Source organism: Drosophila serrata, unplaced genomic scaffold (assembly GCF_035046125.1).
Source record: "Drosophila serrata isolate PLE 108 unplaced genomic scaffold, ASM3504612v1 contig_334, whole genome shotgun sequence".
Lineage (NCBI taxonomy): Eukaryota > Metazoa > Arthropoda > Insecta > Diptera > Drosophilidae > Drosophila > Drosophila serrata.
The window spans coordinates 1743021-1764652 of NW_028257232.1; the positions used below are offsets into that span (position 1 = coordinate 1743021).

Sequence of the window (21632 nt, forward strand, 5' to 3'; positions counted from 1 at the left end):
TAGTCTGCCCAATAAATTATATCGTTATTCTAAGCAATTTGGTAGGTGTTTCATCGAAATCCGTTCAGTTGTTTTGGAGAAATTAATATTTGAATTACTAATTTATATACGAAGGAGTCATGACTATGCACCCCTGGTACCTAACTGCAATAAATAAAAAAGTCGGGGTTTCTCATTAACGACAGAATGGATTTTAATGAAACATAGATCAATATGTCCATAACTGCCATGCCGTCTATGGGGCAATCTTCCTTTTGCATAGGTTTAACCATAGAGTTTAAATCAAGTTTTCATGTTTTTAGGCAGACAGGGCTGCCGGATATACATTTATATTTCGCCGGTACATAAATGGAAATAAATGAAAAAGTCAGGATTTCTCATTAACGACTGAACGGATTTTGATGAAACATGGATCAAAATGTTCAGAACTGTGATGCCGTTTATTTTAATACCTTCCTGTTGCATAGGTTTAACCATAAAGTTTAAATCAAATTGACTTAATTTTAGGCAGGCAGTGATGCCGGATATATTTATTCTTCGCTAGTTCAGCGAGTGGTTCTCGGCAGGTTCCCATCTGGTTCCATTTTCATAGTTCGCGCCTTAGCTTTCAGCCCAAATACGCCACTCACCGTTATTCGATTTTCTCGAAATCTGACTGTTAAAAACAATTGAAATTTTCATCAAATACTCGCTAATCTTCCCCAAGTAAGCCTATACACCGGGCATAGGTGCATGCCTTACAATTTTTGATGCCTTTTTATGTATGGAGCCGACCCCGAGGTTAAATCACTGTTATGCGATTTGCTGGAAACCTGACGGTTTGAAGAAATTGAAACTTGGTAGGGTAAAACTACTATTTTGGCATATTTGGTATTGCTGCACTCGTTTGATTAGCCGAGATATTAAGATATCCGTGAAACATGATTTTTCACATGCTGTTTTTTTAAATATATCCAAATATCAAATACTTTCAAACCCAGTAATAAAATAATAGTAAATTAATTTTTTTTTTTTAAATTAAAGATCCGCCCACCGTGCCATATCGACTCTATCTCGTATATATATTTTTCTATAAAAAATACCACACACTTTGGGTCTTCCTGGTAGTATTCTAGTCCGTAAAACGATGAATACCACCTAACTTCATACAAAAAAATTATCTCTATCGATATTAAAACATATCGCTTATCGAAACTTACATCGAAATTTCGTTCACCTCTAATTGCAACAATCGTCTAAAACAAGCCAGTCATTCGGAGCGGCCTTTTCTTTAAAAAACAAAGTTTAATTCTACAAATAAAAAGTAGAGAATGGATCCCAGCTTTGATTTTACCGATACTCCCGTCAGCACCGGCGTAAGTGTGCCCCCGCATATCGCCCGCCAACCTTGTTTTAAGGCTGAATTTCTGCATTTCAGACCACAATCATGGCGGTGGAGTTCGACGGTGGAGTTGTAATTGGAGCGGATTCCCGAACCAGCTCCGGGGCCTATGTGGCTAACCGAGTCACCGACAAGCTGACCCGCATCACGGATAAAATATACTGCTGCCGCAGTGGCTCCGCCGCCGATACCCAGGCCATCGCAGATATCGTGGCCTACTCGTTAAACTACCATGAGAACCAGACCAACAAAGAGGCTCTGGTCTTCGAGGCCGCCTCCGAGTTCCGTAACTTCTGCTACAATTATCGGGATTCCCTGCTCGCCGGCATCATTGTGGCCGGATGGGACGCGCAGGCCGGCGGTCAGGTGTACAGCATTCCGTTGGGTGGTATGCTGACGCGCGAGGCCTGCACTATTGGTGGTTCCGGATCCAGCTTCATCTATGGATTTGTGCGCGAACACTATCGTCCCAACATGTCGCAAGAAGAGTGTGTGACGTTTGTGAAAAAGGGTGAGTGGGCATTTTCTGGAAACCACTATTAACAGCGTTGAACCGTATACCATCTCATACACAGCTGTTCAGCACGCCATCTACCATGACGGCAGCTCCGGTGGAGTGGTGCGCATCGGCATCATCACCAAGGATGGCATTGAGCGCCGCCTGTTCTACAACACTGAATCCGGCGCCTCCGAGGTCTCGAGCACTCCGAGTTTCATCACAGCATAGGTAATCGATTCTCCCAATTAACGCATAAGATCTATCCGAGACAGAGTTGCAAACTCGGCTCATGGGAATAAAATTGGTTTTTGTAATATGGATATTTGATAATTATGTATTTTGGCTCTTGAGGCAGTACAAAAGTTAAGTCTCTACGGGCTAAATGGTAATAAATAGTCGAAAACCTAATCCTAGAGGCGTAGTCATACAAATCGTCCTGCTCCCGACACTGGTGCTGACTCACAACCCTGATAACTACTGCGGCGACTCAGAGGAAGAAATCTTTCCGTGCGCCTCCTATCACAAGACAGTCAATACCGAATTCCTCATTCACTTAAACCCTAATCCAGACCAGTTCACGTGTTGAGCTTCGTCACTTCCTCGGCGGCGTCCACGGTGGTGTCCATAGATTTGGAAGTGGTGCGTCGTTGCCTGCGGTTGCGGTAGAAAATCTCCGGGGTCCAAACAAGCACCACCAGCATGAGAATGGCTCCCTGGGCGTACAGACACATCACGTAGGAGTCGGCATAGTCACGCACCCATCCCAGCATCTGACCCACTGTGATCACAATTACTCCCTTTGACATCATGTTCAGACCCAGTCCGCCGGCCAGTTTGTCCGGGCGACAGTGCGCCGATACGGTGAGATTGTTGTTTAGCACAGTGGCTGATTTCATCACGCCCATTAGTATAGACATGGAAATTATGGCGGTGAGGTCCCGACTCTCAGCAATCACACATCGGGCAACAAAGAGGCCAGCGGTGCCGATAAGGAACACCACACGGTATGGGATCCTTAGATGATCAGTGATAATGGGCAACAGCAAGCGACAGATGATATCGGCTCCCGCCACTGCGGACAAGCAGAAAGCAACCAGCTGGCTGTTCAATCCCGCCGTTTGCTCAAGAAAGCCAGGAAATATCATCGTGAAGTTAATGGTGGCCGTGTAGACCAGGGCCATGCCCACAATAATGCTCCAGAACACCAGATCCTTGAGCAGCTCCAGGTCCATGGCCTGTACCAGGCGCTGGCCCATTCGGCCGCAAAGTGTATCCGTCTTTTTCGGTGGGATCTCTTCGCCCTTGCCTTGGCAAGATGGCACTATCACCACATGCAGAGGACTGGATTGAGCCTTTTCTGCATCCGGCTCGGCCATCAGGCGCATGTGGCGGCGGTTATTGTGCTTGGCCGGTGGATTTAGAGGCTTCAAAAACGCGGCACCAAAAAGCTGTGTAGAGTCGTGATCATTAGATGACAATATAAAAAGCAGTAGTCTTTTTAAACTCACCCCAATTAGAGATAAAGCCGACATGGCCAGGACTGCGTAGCGAAAACCGTGATTTTCAAGAAGGTATCGCACCAGGTGCGGTATGAGAACCTGACCAAGTCCAGCCCCAGCCAGGGACACGCCCACCGCTCGTCCTCGCTTGCTACTAAAGTAAGAGTTGATGGCCATAAATGTAGAGGGCGAGATTAGGCCCAAGCCGAATCCAACAAAGAAGCTGTAGCCGACAATAAAGTGCCAGCTTTCGGTGGCGAAGGCGCAAAGAGCCAAACCCAAGGAGACCAGAACGCAGCCGGTGGCGGCCACATTGCGCGGCTTAAAGCTCTTGATGGCCGGGCCAATGAACAGACCCGAAAAGTTAAGGGCTAGACTGTTCAGATTGGTGATCAGAGCTGCTGTAAAGGTGTCCGCGTGCATCAAGCGAAGCTCGCTCACAAAGAGCTGTCCAAATACGGACAAAATGGACTGGTTTGACATCTGCAGGCGGGAGTTAATGAAATACTTTAGCATAAGTTTTAATAGGAGAATTTCGGCAATAACTTACATTTATCAAGGCCACGGCGGCCACCACCACCCAGCCGTAACCGCCATCGGGAACAACACGACTCGTCAGCACCTCCATGTCAGTGCTCTCCGGTGTGGTCAATAAGATTAAACTGGCTGTAAATAAGCATGAGCAGCAGAGATAAGTTAGGGATTGTTAAAACGACATCTTTTGTTTATGGCTTCTAGCTCTAGGTGTGTGGAAACGTGCGTCCCCCGATAAGCCAGCCAACAACGCACTTACTTGTCTGTACGGAGGCGAATAGCTTGTCTCTGAGGTTTCCCCAATTGGCGTGGCCATTTCGTAAACACAAGTATTAAAAAATTAAGCCGAATTAAAGACTAAATTAAAATAAATTAATCCCAAAGGTCTGCTAGTGATGGCACAAATCAGCTGCTCTAAGAATCAGCGGTCTATCGATAACTGCGGATGTCGCCACTAGACCCGTCAGCTGTGCCACAGATCGCATTTATTTGATAAATAAAACGCATTTTGTGCGCACTTTTACACATTTACAACGACAAATGCCGTGTTTTTTGTGCACTCAGCATGTGGACGACGATGTGGGCAACATAGTGTTCACCTCCGAAGAGGCTAACTTATTGGGCCTGCAATCTATCATCGAGAAACATTTCTGGCTTCGGGTAAACATAAGGAGCATTTTTCCTCGCCCGTCTCGAAATCCCAATTAACGTGTAATCCCCCGACTTGTAGATTCATGACTCAGGCAGCGGGTACGTGTGCGGCGCCTGTTGGGAGCAGCTGCTGCTCTTTCACAGTTTCTATCTCAGCGTGGAGCAAGCCCACAAGGCGCTGGAGCAGACGACCCATGTGACGTTGCCTTCTTTTCCCCCAGAAGTGGTTTCGGCAATTCTGGGAGAAGGAGGTGTGGTGAAGAGCGAGGATGTTGAGAGCGTCGCGGCTACCGTCAAGCGCCGCCGAGGACGTCCCCGCAAAACGGACGCAAAGGAAGCCAGCGAGGACCTTAAGACCGTATTGGAGCAGATCAATCTAAACGAGATCAAAATTGAATATCCCGAGACTGATCTGACCGTAGCCGATGTCTTGGAAGACCAGAAAGAGCACGACTACGTGCCCAGCGATTGCGGCAGTGAGCAAGATGGTGTCGAAGACATGGAGGAGGAGGAGCCGAAGCCGCCCAAGGTCTTGCGAAAGGCTCGGGGGCGTCCCAGAGGACGTGGACGTGGCCGTGGACGGGGAAAAGTGCGACTGGCTGAGCGACCAAAGAGAACCGGTGTGCCAAACATGGAGAAATCGAAGGAGTTCAACGAGTACATTAGGGAGCACTTTAAGGTGCACTGCCCCGTCTGCAACTTGCCTATGGAGGGCTTTTCGGAAATGTTAGTGCATGTGCGACGCGAGCACAACCAGCGTGGCTACTCCACATGTTGCAACATCAAGTTCTGGAAGCGGGGCGTCCTCGTCGATCACTTGCGTCGCCACCAGGATCCGGAACTCTTCAAGTGTACCATCTGCTCTCGCGTTATGGGCCAGCGCCGCAGTCTAGAGCTGCACATGCGAATGCACGAGGTTAAGGCGAACGGACGCCTCTACCAGTGCGAACATTGCTCCAAAAGCTTCTACAGTTCGGTGGTGTGCGAGCGACATAAACTAACACACATTCCCAGGGATCTGTGGCAGATCAAGTGCACACACTGCGAGAAGACGTGAGTCCACACACTGTAGTAATCATTCGCTAGCTATTAATCCTTGTCTTTGCCTAGTTTTCCCACTCAGTATACGATGAAGCAGCACGTGAAGCTGGTCCATTTAAATTTATACGCCAGGATCTGTGACGTTTGTGGAAAATCCATCCGCGGAAGGGAGGCCCTGGCCCGCCATATGGAGGAGCACACAGGAGTGCCACTAGCACCTATCAGCTGTCATCTTTGTGACTCAAAGCTGACCACCAAGTATGGTCTGGCCCGGCATATAAAAATGATGCACACCGCCGAGAACCTTCAGCCGATGCAGTGCGAGCACTGCCTCAAGATTTCGCCCAGTCTGCAGGCGCACCAGCACCACATAACGTACACCCACAACACAGCACGCACTCACCAGTGCCCGATGTGCGAGAAGGCCTTCAAGCGACCCAACGAGCTGAAGGTGAACTATTGTTTCTTTCTAACGACTTGTTTCGAATGATGTAATTTCCTTTATAGGAGCATATGACCACCCATACCGGAGAGGTCCTATACACCTGTCCCCACTGTCCGCAGACCTTCAACTCAAACGCCAATATGCATGCCCATCGAAAGAAGGTACATCGCAAGGAATGGGAGGAGAATCGCCAAAGGCGTAATCACCAGCCTCGAAAAACTGACACGATCATTGCCGTAAGCGTTCGCAAGACGACGGAGGCACGGCTTGATGGAGAGGCAAAGGCTGCTCCAGCGATAGCAGCAAGCTCTGGAGCTGAGTGCTAGCCCTTGGTGACCCTTTGACCTAATAAAAACCAAAATAAGACACCGCGGATGTTGTTGTAATAACTAATTAATTGAAAACCCCTGCTCAGATGAAATCAACCGCCCATAACCGGTTTGTTCGACAGCAGGCCGATCATCGTGAACTGGTATAACGGACATCGGAGCCGGCGTTATCAGCGATTAAGGTCGAATCTGGTAATTTATAAACGCATATAGCACATGGTTCAGCTTTGGTAATCTTATTTTGACGACGATCAAGCCGCGTTTCCAGGCTCCGGGGCAGACGAGCAAACCGGTTCGAGGCGGTTTTAGAAGTGGATTGGGTCCTTATCAGCGGATTGGCATTATCATACTCAGTTCAAAGGTACCATCGGCGAATGTTTGTACGATTTTCTAGTCTTCTGCGGAATGCTAGATCTAGCCATAGAAATGACGAGACAAATTCCATTTGCCTTGTTATTATGTTAGAAAACCATTTTATTTACCAATGGAATATTTTTGAGAAACCACACATGTCGTCTTTGGTCTTTGGTGGGGGACATCCCTATACGATGAAGTGATTCCCAGGTCTATCTATTATATTCTTTGATTAATTTTTTAGGGGATTTTTAATTAAAATCTGATTTAGAACAAAGATGTAAACGTGTTTCCCGGTACTTGTTTTCCCCAAGAATATTTAATATACTTTAAAAGCCAATAAAATGCCATATCCTTTTTAAGTTAAAATAAGAACCAAATATGTTTTGAGGTGTATTGACCTCCGATTCTTTTTTCGAATATTATATTGCGCATTATATATTATAGTTCAAAGCTAATTTTTATTTTCATGATTTTTAAAGACTGGAAACATCATATTATATCTCAATCTAATTTTGAATCAATCCTATTTGTCCAAGGTAAAATGTATTTTATACTACTCGTCTACTAATTGTCTTTAAATGTCAGAAATATAGAATAAGATAAAACTGATTTTGAGCTGTACACTTTTACAATAATATAATTAAATCCAAACTAGTATAGCTCCTTTATTAGATCAAACGTTAAATCTTATATTCGATTCACACAGCTTTATTTAGCCAACCATCCGCCTTAATTTCAATATTTATAATTTCACAACAACATTATGATCTAAATTAAAAGAGATAATAATGACCCGATCTAAATTGACACTTACTTGTTTGTAATAAGGCAATTAAAATATTCAGCGAGTCACTGAGCTTCAAATCTGTTTACTTTTCAATGTCTTGTTTGTTTAATTTCACACTATCACTGGAGCTCTCCTAGATTTGATGCTTATCGCGCGACGAGCAAATATTGTTTGAGCAAAATCCCAGACTCTCTGCCTTTATATTCATAATTGGAACCTGAAAACAACGAGATATTTCCTGATTATATGAAGCGAAATATCACTTTTAATTTCGCAACTTGATTTTGGCGCCACATAATCGATGACTATCGATTGCAGTTCATATTCTTTTTACTATTTATTTATTAATTTTTTTTAATTAATTCTTAAGTTTCGCAGAAAATGTAATAAAAACCGTTATTTTCTTAAGGCTCCATTATACTTCACCGAATTAAGCTTTCCAACCCTTTTCGATAGGTTTCTGCCTACGCCCCTGGCGGCACCCACCTCGGCTCAGCTGTTGCACTTGTCTCTTTTTCGCCCACCACCAAACGTGTGAACGTGTCAACATTTTGTTTTCCCCCGGATTTCCCTTGTTTTTGGCTAGAATCAGGACACAATGGTGGACGACAGCACCCGGAAAACGCTGAGCAACATTCCCCTGCTTCAGATTCGCGCTGGACCACGTGAGAAAGATGTGTGGGTGCAACGCTTAAAGGAGGAGTACCAGGCGCTGATCAAGGTGAATAGTTACTAATCTCGTTTGCAGCCCCACTAAGACTTGATATCTTTCAGTACGTTGAGAACAACAAGCAGTCCGGCAGCGACTGGTTCCGCCTGGAGTCAAACAAGGAGGGCACCAAATGGTTCGGCAAGTGCTGGTACATGCACAATCTGCTCAAGTACGAGTTCGATGTGGAGTTCGACATTCCAGTGACTTACCCAACGACAGCGCCAGAGATTGCTCTACCAGAGCTCGATGGCAAGACGGCGAAGATGTATCGCGGCGGAAAGATTTGCCTTACGGATCACTTTAAGCCCCTGTGGGCACGCAATGTTCCCAAGTTCGGCATCGCCCATGCCATGGCACTAGGTGTAAGTGGCCTCCTACGTTACCATCCGTTGCTCTATGTATTGAACCATCTCTCTGTCGTTACAGCTCGCTCCCTGGTTGGCCGTAGAGGTGCCGGACCTCATCGAAAAGGGCATCATCACGTACAAGGAAAAGTAGACAGTTGATGTAGATGAATTCACCACGGGCAACAAAATAATGAACAAAGTTTGATATGAAAGTCATTATCTTTGCGTTTATTAGTCAAAAGTCAAATTGGAAAAGATCATGCTGCGTTCCTGCCTCGTCGTGTATCCTAGGTGTCTAAGTGGTAAGAATTTCATTTGGTTGATTCGGTTTGATCAGTGAGCTTGCTCCTCGTCCTCCCCTTAGTTCATTTGGTTGTTGTTACGCTGCGAGGACTGGCGCCATGTGTCCGACCAAATTGAGCTGGGCGAAGTAAAGGGATCGTACTGCGTGGGCAGGCTGGTCTCCCCCGGACCTGATGCCTCAGCTCTGGTGCCTGCTATCCCCGATTCTTGTGCGAGATTGTGCGCTGTTCCGAGCATCTGACGCGTAGCCAAGTTCTGCTCCAAGCCTGGCGGTGGACGCAAGACCCCGAGATTATTGGTTGCAGCATCCGGCCAGGAGGAGTACCCCAGGGGTGACCAGTGGTTGGCCCAGTTATTCGTCTCTAAATTCGCCAGCAGTTGCTGCTGTTGCTGTAGCTGCTGTTGCCTTTGCTGCAACTCCAGCTGCTGGGCTTGCTGGAGGAGCAGTTGCTGCTGCATAATCAACTCGCTGCGCTGCCACTGTTGTCGTTCGCGCTCTTGTTGCTCGTATATAGCTGTTGAAATATAAGGAGTTTCGATTAGGATAAGGATGATATGCCTCAAATTCTTAATGCTGTCTTACCATCTCCTGTAGGAATATTTACGTCAGCGTTGGCAAATAGCGAGTTGCTTGCCGTGGCTGAGAGAGGTTCCCATAGAGACGTCACCGCCGGCGGCGTGGAGTTCTTTCGGCTGTCTCCGATCGGCCCGAGGTCACTCGAAGACGAAGCTTGACTCCAGTCGAAACCATTGGTGGTGGGTGCAAATTGTTTCGTTTGCAGTACGTCGCTGAAGGAGACCTTACTGCTCGTTTCCCAAGGCGAAGAGATGCATTTGATGGAATCCGGCGAAGCTGGGGGCGAGGTGCTGTTTGTCGACGATTGTCCAAAGTTTAGCTTCTGGCGTTGTTTTCGCTCCGGTCTCCTAGCTCCCACTCCACTCCCAGTTGTGCCATTTATAGCCTTCTGGTCCTTGCGGCGCTCTCTGCCCGGTGTCTTGCCCATTTTTTTCGCCGATCCGTTCTGCTCTTTGACCACAACGCGCTGTTCTACAACCTTGTTGCTGTTAAGCTTTGGCGAAATGTTCTCCTGCTGCGGTGGACTAGATTTCATCATGGGCTTCTCGTACAACTCCACAATGGAGGGCGTTGAGGGATCCGGCTTGGATTTCGATGGCACAGGGGACACTATAGACGTCGGCTTCACCTTCTTCTGTGGCCGCACCGAATCTGGAGCGGAAGCTGCCTGCGGCGATAGTGTCGAGGACTTCTTCATGAACTTCACCTCAGGTTGATTAGAAGAAGCCGGAGGTGTTACAGGCGTGCTCACCAAAGGCTTTGGCTTGGCTTTCTGCAAATGCTTGCTTAGCACATTCATATCCATGCTCCATGGTGTCCATGATGACTTGGCTTTTCGCGAAGGCGCTGTCGTGCTCAGTATACTCCGCTTACGCAGTTCTTTCAGCTGGCCATTCTTTACCTTCTGCTGCTGCACTGCCTCGGCTTTAGCTGCCGCCTCCTCTACTTGCATCTTAACTATATTGCGTAGATTAAAGGTTGGCTGCAGGGGTCCCTTGTTCCTGGCGGCATCGTAGGCGTTTTGCTGCGCCATTATGGCTTTCGCGTCGAAGACAGCGGCCAACAGGACTAGACCGAAGCTAGCTAAGAGCACCACAAGGGCGGCATTCTTCAGCGATGACTCCCATCCGGGTCTAACCAGGAGAGAGGCGCACAGCTCCACACTTTCCGCCGGCATTTGGGCCAGCAGCTGGTAGTTGATGTCGTAGGTGAGGTTCGTAAGGAGCGTCAAGGAGCGTTTGACTCGTGAGGAAGTGAAGTCCGTGCTGAAGGAGATCTCCACCTTACGCGTCTCATTCTCACCCAGCTCGAAGCCCTCGCAGTCTATCACCTTGAAGCCGAAGTCCTCGCAGGGCAGGGAGCCAACAAGGAAACCCTCGATTTTCATTGGGATAACACCCGAGTTGCGGGCCGTGAAACTGCGACTCGCCACCACAGCGCCATTTCCAGATTTACAGCCCTGGAACTGATCGGTGGACAGCTCGAAGAGCAAAGCTGACGCAGACCCTGGGCGACGATTACCAAAACGGAACTGCGATTGCACGGCTCGAGCCTGCAGCCACACGGCTTCGTAGAGAGTAAGGTTGCTTCGCACGTGCAAGAGCGTGCAGTATTTCTCCGGATGCTGGGCGCTGAACGTGATCGGTATGTTTAGGCTGGCTCCGCCGGGCAGAAGAATGGGATTCCCAGCGTCTGGCAGGGAAAACACCTTTTTGTCGGTAAGATAGCAACTCGTGGAGCTAACGTCAATGACTTCGTGCGGAAGGGATATCTGCGTCCGTCGGGCATATACAGGATCCGAAAGATAATAGTCGAGCAGAAGGGGATGTTGCGAGGGATTGGTCAGTGTGATCCACTGGCGCTGCACCTGCCCAACTTCAATGGCCGGCGTGGGCGGGATGGGCTGGAATTGCACTAGCTTCGGCCATTCGATATTTATGGAAAAGTCCAGCTCTAGTGGCGGCAACTGCTCGCTGTGGAGCGTTAACGACATGGATGCCAGTTGACGTCGCAGCTGCCGGAAGAGCTCTGTGCGCTGTCGCAGTTCCACTCCATCATAGATGACATTATTGTTGACAATGGTAGTGCTGGCATCGACGACGAAGATTTCGTGCTCCTTCGTAGACTCCTTGATGTAGCATTGATTCCGACACATGGCCGCTGGCTCGAAGTATATCCGTCCCACCTTTGTAAGCGTCTGCGGAGCAATCGTTGTGCCCTTGGCATTGAAGTCCTTAAAGCGCAAGCCTAAAGGCCTGGCAAAGGTTATGCTTTTGACGTGCACCGGCTGCGTGAAGCTGGACCGGATGCTGAGCACCGCGGTACACATCTTTCCGGGAAAACAGTTTTTAAAATCGAGCTGCTCCTGCTCGATCTCCAGCTGTCCCACCGAGGCCTCGAACTTGACGCGCACGCGGATAAGCTCGTAGGGCGTCGAAATTTTAAGCGTGCCATAGGTGGCCTCCGCCTCGTAGGTCTGGATTGCCACCTTGAATACAGCGCTGTCACCGGGGCTCAACTCGGTACAGAGGTGCCACAGACTGGTCTCGTTTTGAGCGCTCTTGTGGTCCCAATCTTCCGCCCTCCGACAGCCCAGAAAGCTGCTCTGGGAGTAGACTGTCTTTGGATGCTTCAAGAACCAGTTGGTGATCTTCACAGGAACCGGGTTGTCATTGTGGAGGAGTACGAAGCCATCACGAGACATCTCGGCAAATGGCACTGTGCCCAGATCCAAGTCCAGGCTGTAAACACTCTCCTTCTGCACCTCCTGGTCGAGCCTGAGCTTGAAAGGCTGAGTCGACACATGCAGGCGTCCACTGCATGAAACCAGGGGCAGCTCAAAAATCGTGACATTCGTTTCGATTCGCAGGAAGGACTCGAACGGCACCTCTTCGTTAAGCAAGTTCAGCCGCAACAGTTCCACGGATTCACCGGGCTGCAACACTACTCTTGGAGAGCCCAGCAGGGTTACCTCTAAGAGGGATTCGTCCACGGGTACACTGAGACTAACGTTGAACAGGATGAGTGGCTGGGCGAAGTTATTGCGCACTATAAGAGAACGATTCCTCTCCAGCGGTGCAGCCTCTTCGCCATCCAGTGAGCTGGACACAAACTTGGTGACATTTCCGTCGAATGAGAGCCCGCCTTGAAATATCTCCGCTCGTACCAGCACCGTAAAGGCCGGATCTGTATCCGAATCCGAACTAGACTGGTTACTGCTGTTAATCACCAGCAGATCATTGATAGACTCGGTGCCCTCGAACAGCCTGGGATCCAACACGATGCTCGTGTTGTTGGCGTCAAACGAGAGGCCCGGAATATTGCGCAAATAACTACCGAAGAGGCGGTGGCTCTTGTCGTTCCGAACATCCAGTTTAAACTGCAACGTGTCCGGAGCATTTAAGGTGGCCAGACGACCAAAGTCCGCGAGCGGATTGCGGGCGTACGCCGAGTGTCGCGGCAGAATCTCGAACTCGACGGGTATAACCAGGATGTTCTCCTGGCCTATGTCCAGCTCCTGCTCGGCGATCTTGATGCGTATGTAGGCGCTGTGGTTGCCGGCGGTGCGGCCGTGAAATGAGATCCGAATGACCGGCTTAAGTGTGTGCGGGGGAATCTCCCAAAGATTCTGTGGCCCCTCTGATCCTCCGCTGGGCAGCTCCAACTGGAACTCGCCTCCGCTGCTGTATATCTGGAAAATAGAAAGGGATTAGAAGTCAACCTGCAGGACCTTGCGTCCCCCTACCTCTAATATCTGCAGCGGTCGCTCATGTGGATTATACATATGGATCACCGGCGTGAGCGTCGCATTCATAGGCGCCTTAATCCCCACCAGCGGCTTCAGGCGGTATGGGCATTCGCTGCCCTCGCCCTGGACCGCCAGTTCGGCCTGGCCGAACGAGGTGTGGATAAGCAGATCCGCGGCAACGGCGCCCAGTTGCCGGGGCAGGAATACCACATTAAAGGTGGTATTCCCCTGGGGCGGCACCTCCCTGGTTCCCAGGAAACTACTATAGAACGCCGGACTTGGCCCAGCCACGGCGTTCAGCTGGAGCGTACGGTTGGCATGTTGATTAAACAGCGTCACCGTCTGGGAACGCGCCTGGCCCACGGACCACGTTCCAAAGTCTAGGCGAGACGGCACGAGCCGCAGGTCGCGCAGCAGTTCACCCAGGTCGTGGGCCGATGGCTTCTGCATCCCCATGAAGCTCTCTTGCAGCACCTTCTCGCCACTGGCCTCTAAGGTGAGCAGAAGGACCAGGATAAGCAAGAATGGCTCGGCGAATAGGCGCGGGAGCGGTTTCAGCTGAGCCTGTGTGGCCATGGTGTGTGTGTTTGAGGCGGTGGCGCTGGTGTGGCGGGGCCGCTTCCAGTCCAGCTGCAATTCTCTGGGGTTTCTTTTGACGCAGTGCTTTATTTATATTATCCAATATCGTTCGCTGACCAAAACTTATTATCGTTCAGTCCTCGCGTATTCCCCTCTCGTTCTATCACGGGCTGCCAACTTGGTCAAAGCGCATACTTAGTCTGGCAACGCCAAAATGTAACCCACTTGCTGTTTTCCCGCCTGACAAAGTGTGACCAGTCTGCCGAAAGCGCGCGCTCTTCCGGCAAATTCCGCCACACACCGCAGCTTTTTGAAGATAAAGAGCAGCGGTCACTCAGATATAGGAAAACGAAAAAACCAAAAGAAAGTTGCAGTTAGTTTACGTGTTTTAATTAATCAGTGGACGTGAAGCTGTTATAATTAAAGTGAGTTCCCCGGATATCTCGATAATCCTTCCCAACTCTTTCCGAGAATCGAGCGGTTCCACAGGTGTCAAGGGCAGAGAAAAACATGACTGAAAGAGACTTGGCACCGATCGGTCGGCTTGCTATGCACTAACACGCACACATACACGGCACAATCTTGCAGAAATATTTATGAATATTCTTTTTTGCAAATCTGCAAGCGATTAGCCTCGCCCCCATCTGCGATAAATCATGCACGACGTTGTATGGATTGCCAAATATTTGACCTGCGGACGGTGATGCAACTACTTTATTGATTTTGCCCACTTTCTCCGCTTACAACATTCACCCAGCACCAGTGCCAGTTTCCAGTTTTCGATTTTCGGTTTAGTTTTAGTTTCACCAACGCAACCGATTTCCATACCTCTGCTTACTTCCCCTTCCGCCTATAGCGGCCGCGTGAACTTCGTGTCCAGATGTAAATGAGCCCGCACTGGACTGGGTGTGTGTATGGTGTACTTGCAAAGTCATCAGCCCCCTTCATGTGTGTCTTTCAAATTAGATTCCAAGCCAAGTGCTAGGCTCTGGTGACGATTTCCGACCGCTCTTTCTGCTGCGTATTTGGGAGAAAGTTCAACGCAGGCCGAGGCGCTCAGGTGGATATCGAACGCAACAGCTATTAAGATTGACCCGTTGCACTACTGCTGGTGATGGTGATGACAACCGGTTCCGAAATACGACATAGGCGACCCACTCAATGGTCCAGTGCCAGCTAACGGTGCCTGTTGTTGTCTCCAGGCACACACTCAGACCAGAGAGCGAGAGCGAGCTGCCGAAATTCTAAAGAGTCGAACCCGAAGCAGAAGCAGTGACGAAATCAGAATCGGACTCGGATCGCCGCCGCCGCACGCTTGTTGCTTGGCTCCGTTTCATGGCTGGTGCTGGCGCTCATTCGATTTCAGTTTAGCCCCAGACTCGACGCCGTGCAGGTTGACTAACTGCCAGGCTCCCTAAACACGAAACACCCAAAGCAAACACAATCGCTCGCTTGCCCGCCCAACGCACACATATAGACGCCAGCGAGCTCGAAACCTATTGCACCTGCGTTCCCTAATCAATTCTAAGTAAATAAATCAAAGTTTGAAAGTACAGACAATGTCAAGCCACGTTACGCGCGAATAGCCTTCTAAACACCTTTGAATAGATCACTTTACTTAGCAATAAAGTACTTACACAACCTCTTCTTAATTCCTTGCAGTCCCAGCATGTCGGCGAAAGCAATTACGGAGGCCTCCGGCAAGGACATCCTGAACCGCCATCTCAACACCCACGGCGCCGGCGCAGCCACTTGCCGTTTTGCCACAGTGAACGCAACAACAGATTGGTCCAAGCTCAGCATCGACCAGCCTTGGCTGCTGACCACGGTGAGTGCCAGTTAAAAATAGACGGGAACTGGGAGCGTGCTGATTGCGAATCAGCCGATATGCTGCAGGCAGGAACAACAATTAGGCCAGCCAGCCAGCAGAGACAACAATACTCTCCTAGAGGTTGTCATTGAACTTGACCTCGCCGACCACGAATCTGCACAGAGCTGCTTCCAGCGCCACCACACTGGCGATGGGTGACTAAGCGTTGGCTCTTCCTGATAAGCACGAATTGGGCGACACTCGATCGAGTGATTCGCTAGAAGCTGCAGCGTAAACGTAGACAGACGGGCGGGAAGCGGAGAACGGAAACGAAGCGAGTACTCACTCACCCGATGGCGCCCTCTCTTGTTTATCGGCCTGTTAGATAGCCTGATTCGGTGCCCATTCCCAGCTGTAGGTCGCGTGGCATGGCGTGGTTTGATTAGTTATCAGCTGGCGGATCAGCCTCGGCATTACCTCACCTCATTTGCGGGTGTGCACGAAAAGTGTGCGTGGAGACTGGGATTCTCTATCACGCACCTATCTCCGATTGACCTTCCGATCGATCGTGGAAACTTTGGCTGAAGCTAGAACTTATCTGGAGGTGGGGTCTGTTTAATGGGGTCGAGCACCTATTCGAGGAAGCTCAACAGCTCAACACAACTATTTTAAATCTTATCTGTCAGGTAGAATCGCAATCGTAGAAATCCTAGTATAGAAATCTTATCTACAAGTTGTTTGTTGACATTAGAGGGAGCGTCCTCATCGTTGCAAATAGTTATCTATACTTTCGTGTAAAAGAATCTTATCATTCAGTTTTTCGATAGAAGAATCCCTTTTATTGGGAACTACATAAATTTACGGTTAAAAAAACTGGAGTAAAAAAACCGAATCTTGGAGCCTACACATTAATAGCCTAAAATGTGTGACTAAGTCTTTTGGAAGAATCGCTCATGGTAAATGGTTTGTAGGTAAACATACCCGAAGATTCTTATCAATGGTACACGCAATAGTAAATCTATAATTACACCTACAATGTTGTAGATCACCTGACGACGTCGACGACTCGGCTGACATTTGGTACTCAGTTCGAGCTTGCTTAATTTACACTCGTACGATCTTCTAATAAGCATCTCGGATGTGTGTTTTGTGCGCAGGCACAAGTACACAAGTTCGGGTACAAGTACAAGCATTATTGTCATTGCCAATGACGTGGGACTGGGCCGAGCTGGAACGACCCCTGGTGTTATCGACTGATCTGTGCGCTGGAACCGGCTTTTCGCTGAGCTCAGTGCCTCTCAGGAGGCACAAGTTCAACGATTTGTCGCTTATTTCATTATATATATGCTCATAAAAACACATTTAATTAGCATCTCGCCCTCTCGCCTTTGTTGCAGCCGCTGGTGGTCAAGCCGGATCAACTGATTAAGCGCCGCGGCAAGCTGGGTTTGATTGGCGTGAAGAAGAACTTTGACCAGGTGAAGCAGTGGATTGGAGAGCGCCTCAACAAGGACCAGAAAATCGGAAATGCCGTGGGCAAACTGCGCAACTTTATCATTGAGCCCTTCGTGCCACACACTGATGTAAGTACTGAGCTTTCAATAGTTTCCCATATAAAATTTACCATTAACTTGAATGTTTATGAAAATTTTAGGCTGAGGAGATGTACGTATGCATCTATTCTCACCGCGCCGCAGACACCATACTGTTCTATCACCAGGGCGGCGTTGATATTGGCGATGTGGATGCTAAGGCCGTGAAACTTGACGTGCCGGTGAACTCCAAACTGTCGCTGGCCGACGTGAAGAGCAAGCTATTGAAGGAGGTCAAGGATGCTGGCACCAAGGAACGCATTGCCAAGTTCATTAGCGCTCTGTACACTACCTTCGTGGACCTGTACTTTACGTATCTGGAAATCAATCCCCTGGTCGTGACGGCCGACAACCTGTACATTCTGGATTTGGCGGCCAAGCTGGACTCGACCGCCGATTTCATTTGCCGTCCCAAGTGGGGTGAAATCGACTACCCGCCGCCATTCGGCCGTGATGCCTACCCCGAGGAGGCCTACATTGCCGACCTGGATGCCAAGAGCGGTGCTTCCCTCAAGCTGACGATCCTCAACCGTAATGGACGCATTTGGACTATGGTTGCAGGAGGCGGAGCCAGTGTTATCTACTCGGACACTATCTGCGACTTGGGTGGAGCCTCAGAGCTAGCCAACTATGGCGAGTACAGCGGCGCCCCATCAGAGCAGCAGACGTACGAGTACGCCAAGACGATCCTTAACCTGATGACCTCTTCGCCGAAGCATCCCGACGGCAAGGTGCTGATTACTGGCGGTGGCATTGCGAACTTCACCAATGTGGCGGCGACCTTCCAAGGTGAGTGTTGGCTGTTCTCGTTTCCTTATCTTATCATGACCATCGATCTAAATGTCATTTGGTTTGCAGGCATCATCACCGCCTTGCGCGAGTTCCAGCCCAAGCTGGCGGAGCACAACGTATCGATCTTTGTGCGACGTGCCGGACCCAACTACCAGGAGGGCCTGCGGCGGATGCGTGACTTTGGCAGTACCCTAGGCATACCGCTGCACGTCTTCGGACCCGAAACGCACATGACTGCTATTTGCGGTATGGCCCTGGGCAAGCGACCCATTCCCCAGGCGGCCAGCGTGGAGTTCTCCACGGCCAACTTCCTGCTGCCCGGCGGACAGCAGGCGCAGGCGGATCTTAAGGCGGCCAGTGAGGTCGGCGAGACTCTGGGCTCCGGTAAGTGTGGATGGCAGATTGGCATGGATTGTGACGTAGCTGTATAAGATTTGTGTGCGGCTAACACCCCTCACTAATCCATTTTAGCGGTGACCTGTAACGGGATGCATATGTAGATCAACCGATCGTCCGCACTTATATCTGATCTGTCTCTGTATTTTCTCTCTCTCTCTGTATTTTGTATGTTTGCATTGATCGCCCTCGACAACAACCAACGACAACAAAACTTGTCGCCACACTCACCAAAAAAATTTACAAAAAATCCACATAAACCAAATTTAAAAAAAAAAACCTATTCGAAATATCGCTCGTTTGGCCAACACCGTTCTGCAACCGATCCCTCATAACCCCGTGTTCGTTCGCTCGTTCGTTCGTGTAATCTGTGTGTTTTGTGTATCGTACTGGGCTTGTCAATCTTCTACACGTCCTGATCTCGCTCTCTGCTCCTCCTCCATCATCATCCAACCGATACCCGACATCGATCTCGTCTCTCGACTCGTTCGTTCCATTCGTTCGTTGGGATAGCCCTGAGCCCGACCGCAGCTAAACCGATTAAACTACCACCTATCTCAGCAGATGAGGGCGACAATAGCGCCAGCGCTGGCGGTGCCCATCGTAATGGATCGAGTCTGAACCGCAAGTTCTTCTCAAACACCACCAAGGCAATTGTGTGGGGCATGCAGCAGCGGGCGGTGCAGTCTATGCTTGACTTTGACTTTATCTGCAGGTGAGTCGAAATAGTGTACAAAAAATATCAATTAAAGAGCGATAAATTGATCACTTATTTTTGCGATATACATTTCTATAAATCAATATTTTTTGTTTATATTTCAAACTGATTCGGACTTATCATCACATCCCATCTTCTTATCTCTTCCAGACGCGATGAGCCCTCTGTGGTAGCCATGGTCTATCCCTTCACCGGCGATCACAAGCAAAAGTACTACTGGGGCCACAAGGAGATCCTAATTCCCGTTTACAAGAAAATGTCCGATGCCATCCACAAGCACAAGGAGGTCGATGTCATGGTAAACTTTGCGTCCATGCGCAGCGCCTACGAGTCCACCCTGGAGGTGCTAGAGTTCCCCCAGATCCGCACCGTGGCCATCATAGCCGAGGGCATTCCCGAGAACATGACCCGCAAGCTGATTATCGAGGCGGACAAAAAAGGTGTGGCAATCATTGGACCGGCCACAGTGGGTGGCGTTAAACCAGGTTGCTTCAAAATTGGTAACACCGGCGGCATGCTGGACAACATCCTGCACTCGAAACTGTACCGTCCTGGCAGTGTTGCGTATGTCTCCCGCTCCGGAGGAATGTCCAACGAGCTGAACAACATCATCTCCAAGGCCACAGACGGCGTCATCGAGGGTATCGCCATTGGCGGTGATCGCTACCCGGGCTCCACCTTCATGGATCACATTCTTCGCTACCAGGCCGATCCGGAGACGAAGCTGATCGTCCTTCTGGGCGAAGTGGGAGGCACCGAGGAGTATGATGTGTGCGCCGCCTTGAAGGACGGACGCATAACGAAGCCCTTGGTGGCCTGGTGCATTGGCACATGTGCCAGCATGTTTACCTCAGAGGTGCAGTTCGGCCACGCCGGATCCTGCGCCAATTCCGATCGCGAGACGGCAACGGCCAAGAACAAAGGACTCCGAGAGGCTGGTGCCTACGTGCCAGACTCCTTCGACACGCTGGGCGAGCTCATTCACCACGTGTACGGAGAGCTGGTAAAGACGGGTCGCGTCGTGCCCAAAGAGGAGGTTCCGCCGCCGACAGTGCCTATGGATTACTCGTGGGCTCGCGAGCTGGGCCTGATTCGTAAGCCCGCCTCCTTCATGACCTCCATTTGCGACGAGCGTGGACAGGAGCTGATCTACGCAGGAATGCCCATCAGCGAAGTGCTGAGCAAGGACGTGGGTATCGGCGGTGTCATCTCGCTGCTCTGGTTCCAGCGCTGCCTGCCCTCCTACGTGTGCAAGTTCTTCGAGATGTGCTTGATGGTCACCGCGGATCACGGCCCAGCTGTTTCTGGAGCTCACAATACCATAGTGTGCGCCCGTGCCGGCAAGGATCTGGTGTCTTCCGTTGTCAGCGGTCTGCTGACAATCGTAAGTGAAGAATCTTAGGGGCAAACAAATGAACATGCTAATCCAAAACTTTTTTCGCAGGGTGATCGTTTCGGAGGTGCTTTGGACGGATCTGCGCGACAGTTCTCTGAGGCGTACGACACCAACCTGCATCCAATGGAGTTTGTGAATAAGATGCGCAAGGAAGGCAAGCTCATCCTGGGCATTGGCCACCGCGTGAAATCCATCAACAATCCCGATGTGCGTGTGAAGATCATTAAGGAGTTCGTGCTGGAGAATTTCCCGGCGTGCCCGCTCCTCAAATACGCCCTCGAGGTGGAGAAGATCACCACCAACAAGAAGCCGAATCTGATCCTCAATGTGGATGGCGTGATAGCTACTGCCTTTGTGGATATGCTGCGGAACAGCGGTTCCTTCACCAGGTGAGCTGATGGGCAAGGGATCCCTTCGATGGCCAGAAAACTAAATTTCGTCCATTTGATTTTTAGTGAGGAGGCACAGGAATATATCAATGTTGGCGCCATTAACTCTCTGTTTGTGCTGGGTCGCAGCATAGGATTTATCGGACATTACATGGACCAAAAGCGTCTCAAGCAGGGTCTTTACCGCCATCCGTGGGACGACATCTCCTACGTCATTCCCGAGCAGTACAACTAAGCGGCGGCGGCGGCGTATATACAAGCATATATAAATATTATTCGGAAGTTGTTGTAGTTAAGCACAGATGTACGATGTTAGGCAAGGAGGCACCCAGTCCCGGCCCACCTCCCTCTCCCTCCCATCCCCATCCTTATCACTTAACCTGCATTTAAAGTTCTTAAGTTACCATCATTGCCCAAGGCGCATGACTCGGAGCCCGTAGGGGTTTTGGGATCCAAGTCTAGTGAAAGCTAGTGCTCCGAGGAAAAGGCACAAAACATAACCCAGCATGACTCTCTATTTGATACTTTTATACTTTAGTTGGATGCTCATACACAATTGTCTAGACAACAAGTGAATAAATTGTTGCAAAATCTTAGGTTTATGTTGATCACCCTTCTCGTTTGCCCATTATTTGAATCCCATGCTCCCTTTGGCCGGCCTATCGAAGCGAGTTTTGGACACTGCACCAGTTCTTGTTGCACTGAAGCACAAATTTTGTAAAATTACAAGCACACGCACACACTCGAATC

The 21632-nt window shown here is 49.6% G+C and overlaps 6 protein-coding genes across 12 annotated transcripts; 4 read left to right on the top strand and 2 right to left on the bottom strand.

Moving 5' to 3' along the window:
• The first annotated feature begins 1023 nt into the window (after nucleotides 1-1023).
• Nucleotides 1024-2288, top strand: Prosbeta1 (proteasome beta1 subunit). The gene is made up of 3 exons (XM_020945669.2): nucleotides 1024-1355; nucleotides 1418-1892; nucleotides 1957-2288. The coding sequence occupies exons 1-3, from the start codon at nucleotides 1311-1313 to the stop codon at nucleotides 2106-2108; spliced, it is 672 nt and encodes a 223-aa protein (XP_020801328.1). The 5' UTR covers nucleotides 1024-1310; the 3' UTR covers nucleotides 2109-2288.
• On the bottom strand, nucleotides 2186-8257 carry LOC110178516 (monocarboxylate transporter 13). Of its 2 annotated transcripts, XM_020945668.2 has the most exons (5): nucleotides 8010-8257; nucleotides 7551-7740; nucleotides 3930-4045; nucleotides 3389-3862; nucleotides 2186-3328 (listed from the first exon to the last, which is right to left on the bottom strand). In XM_020945668.2, the coding sequence occupies exons 3-5, from the start codon at nucleotides 4005-4007 to the stop codon at nucleotides 2456-2458; spliced, it is 1425 nt and encodes a 474-aa protein (XP_020801327.2). In that variant the 5' UTR covers nucleotides 4008-4045; nucleotides 7551-7740; nucleotides 8010-8257; the 3' UTR covers nucleotides 2186-2455. The 2 variants fall into 2 exon arrangements, with proteins under 2 accessions (XP_020801327.2, XP_020801326.2); XM_020945667.2 differs by lacking the exons at nucleotides 7551-7740; nucleotides 8010-8257 and adding an exon at nucleotides 4173-4369.
• Nucleotides 4298-6423, top strand: LOC110178514 (transcription factor grauzone). Its single transcript, XM_020945665.2, has 4 exons — nucleotides 4298-4573; nucleotides 4644-5617; nucleotides 5675-6056; nucleotides 6113-6423. The coding sequence occupies exons 1-4, from the start codon at nucleotides 4454-4456 to the stop codon at nucleotides 6374-6376; spliced, it is 1740 nt and encodes a 579-aa protein (XP_020801324.2). The 5' UTR covers nucleotides 4298-4453; the 3' UTR covers nucleotides 6377-6423.
• Ufc1 (Ubiquitin-fold modifier conjugating enzyme 1) lies at nucleotides 8012-8798 on the top strand. Its single transcript, XM_020945670.2, has 3 exons — nucleotides 8012-8244; nucleotides 8298-8597; nucleotides 8662-8798. The coding sequence occupies exons 1-3, from the start codon at nucleotides 8122-8124 to the stop codon at nucleotides 8731-8733; spliced, it is 495 nt and encodes a 164-aa protein (XP_020801329.1). The 5' UTR covers nucleotides 8012-8121; the 3' UTR covers nucleotides 8734-8798.
• On the bottom strand, nucleotides 8790-14122 carry Tmem131 (Transmembrane protein 131). The gene is made up of 3 exons (XM_020945664.2): nucleotides 13208-14122; nucleotides 9469-13153; nucleotides 8790-9400 (listed from the first exon to the last, which is right to left on the bottom strand). The coding sequence occupies exons 1-3, from the start codon at nucleotides 13784-13786 to the stop codon at nucleotides 8943-8945; spliced, it is 4722 nt and encodes a 1573-aa protein (XP_020801323.2). The 5' UTR covers nucleotides 13787-14122; the 3' UTR covers nucleotides 8790-8942.
• On the top strand, nucleotides 14032-21478 carry ATPCL (ATP-citrate synthase). Of its 6 annotated transcripts, none has more exons than XM_020945671.2 (9): nucleotides 14032-14214; nucleotides 15452-15617; nucleotides 16997-17182; nucleotides 17254-17980; nucleotides 18050-18367; nucleotides 18893-19094; nucleotides 19248-20481; nucleotides 20542-20882; nucleotides 20949-21478. In XM_020945671.2, exons 2-9 carry the CDS (start codon nucleotides 15459-15461, stop codon nucleotides 21115-21117), a joined length of 3336 nt encoding a protein of 1111 aa, XP_020801330.1. In that variant the 5' UTR covers nucleotides 14032-14214; nucleotides 15452-15458; the 3' UTR covers nucleotides 21118-21478. The 6 variants fall into 6 exon arrangements, with proteins under 6 accessions (XP_020801330.1, XP_020801332.1, XP_020801333.1 ...); XM_020945673.2 differs by having other exon boundaries at nucleotides 18941-19094; XM_020945674.2 differs by having other exon boundaries at nucleotides 18944-19094.
• Nucleotides 21479-21632: the final 154 nt, after the last annotated feature.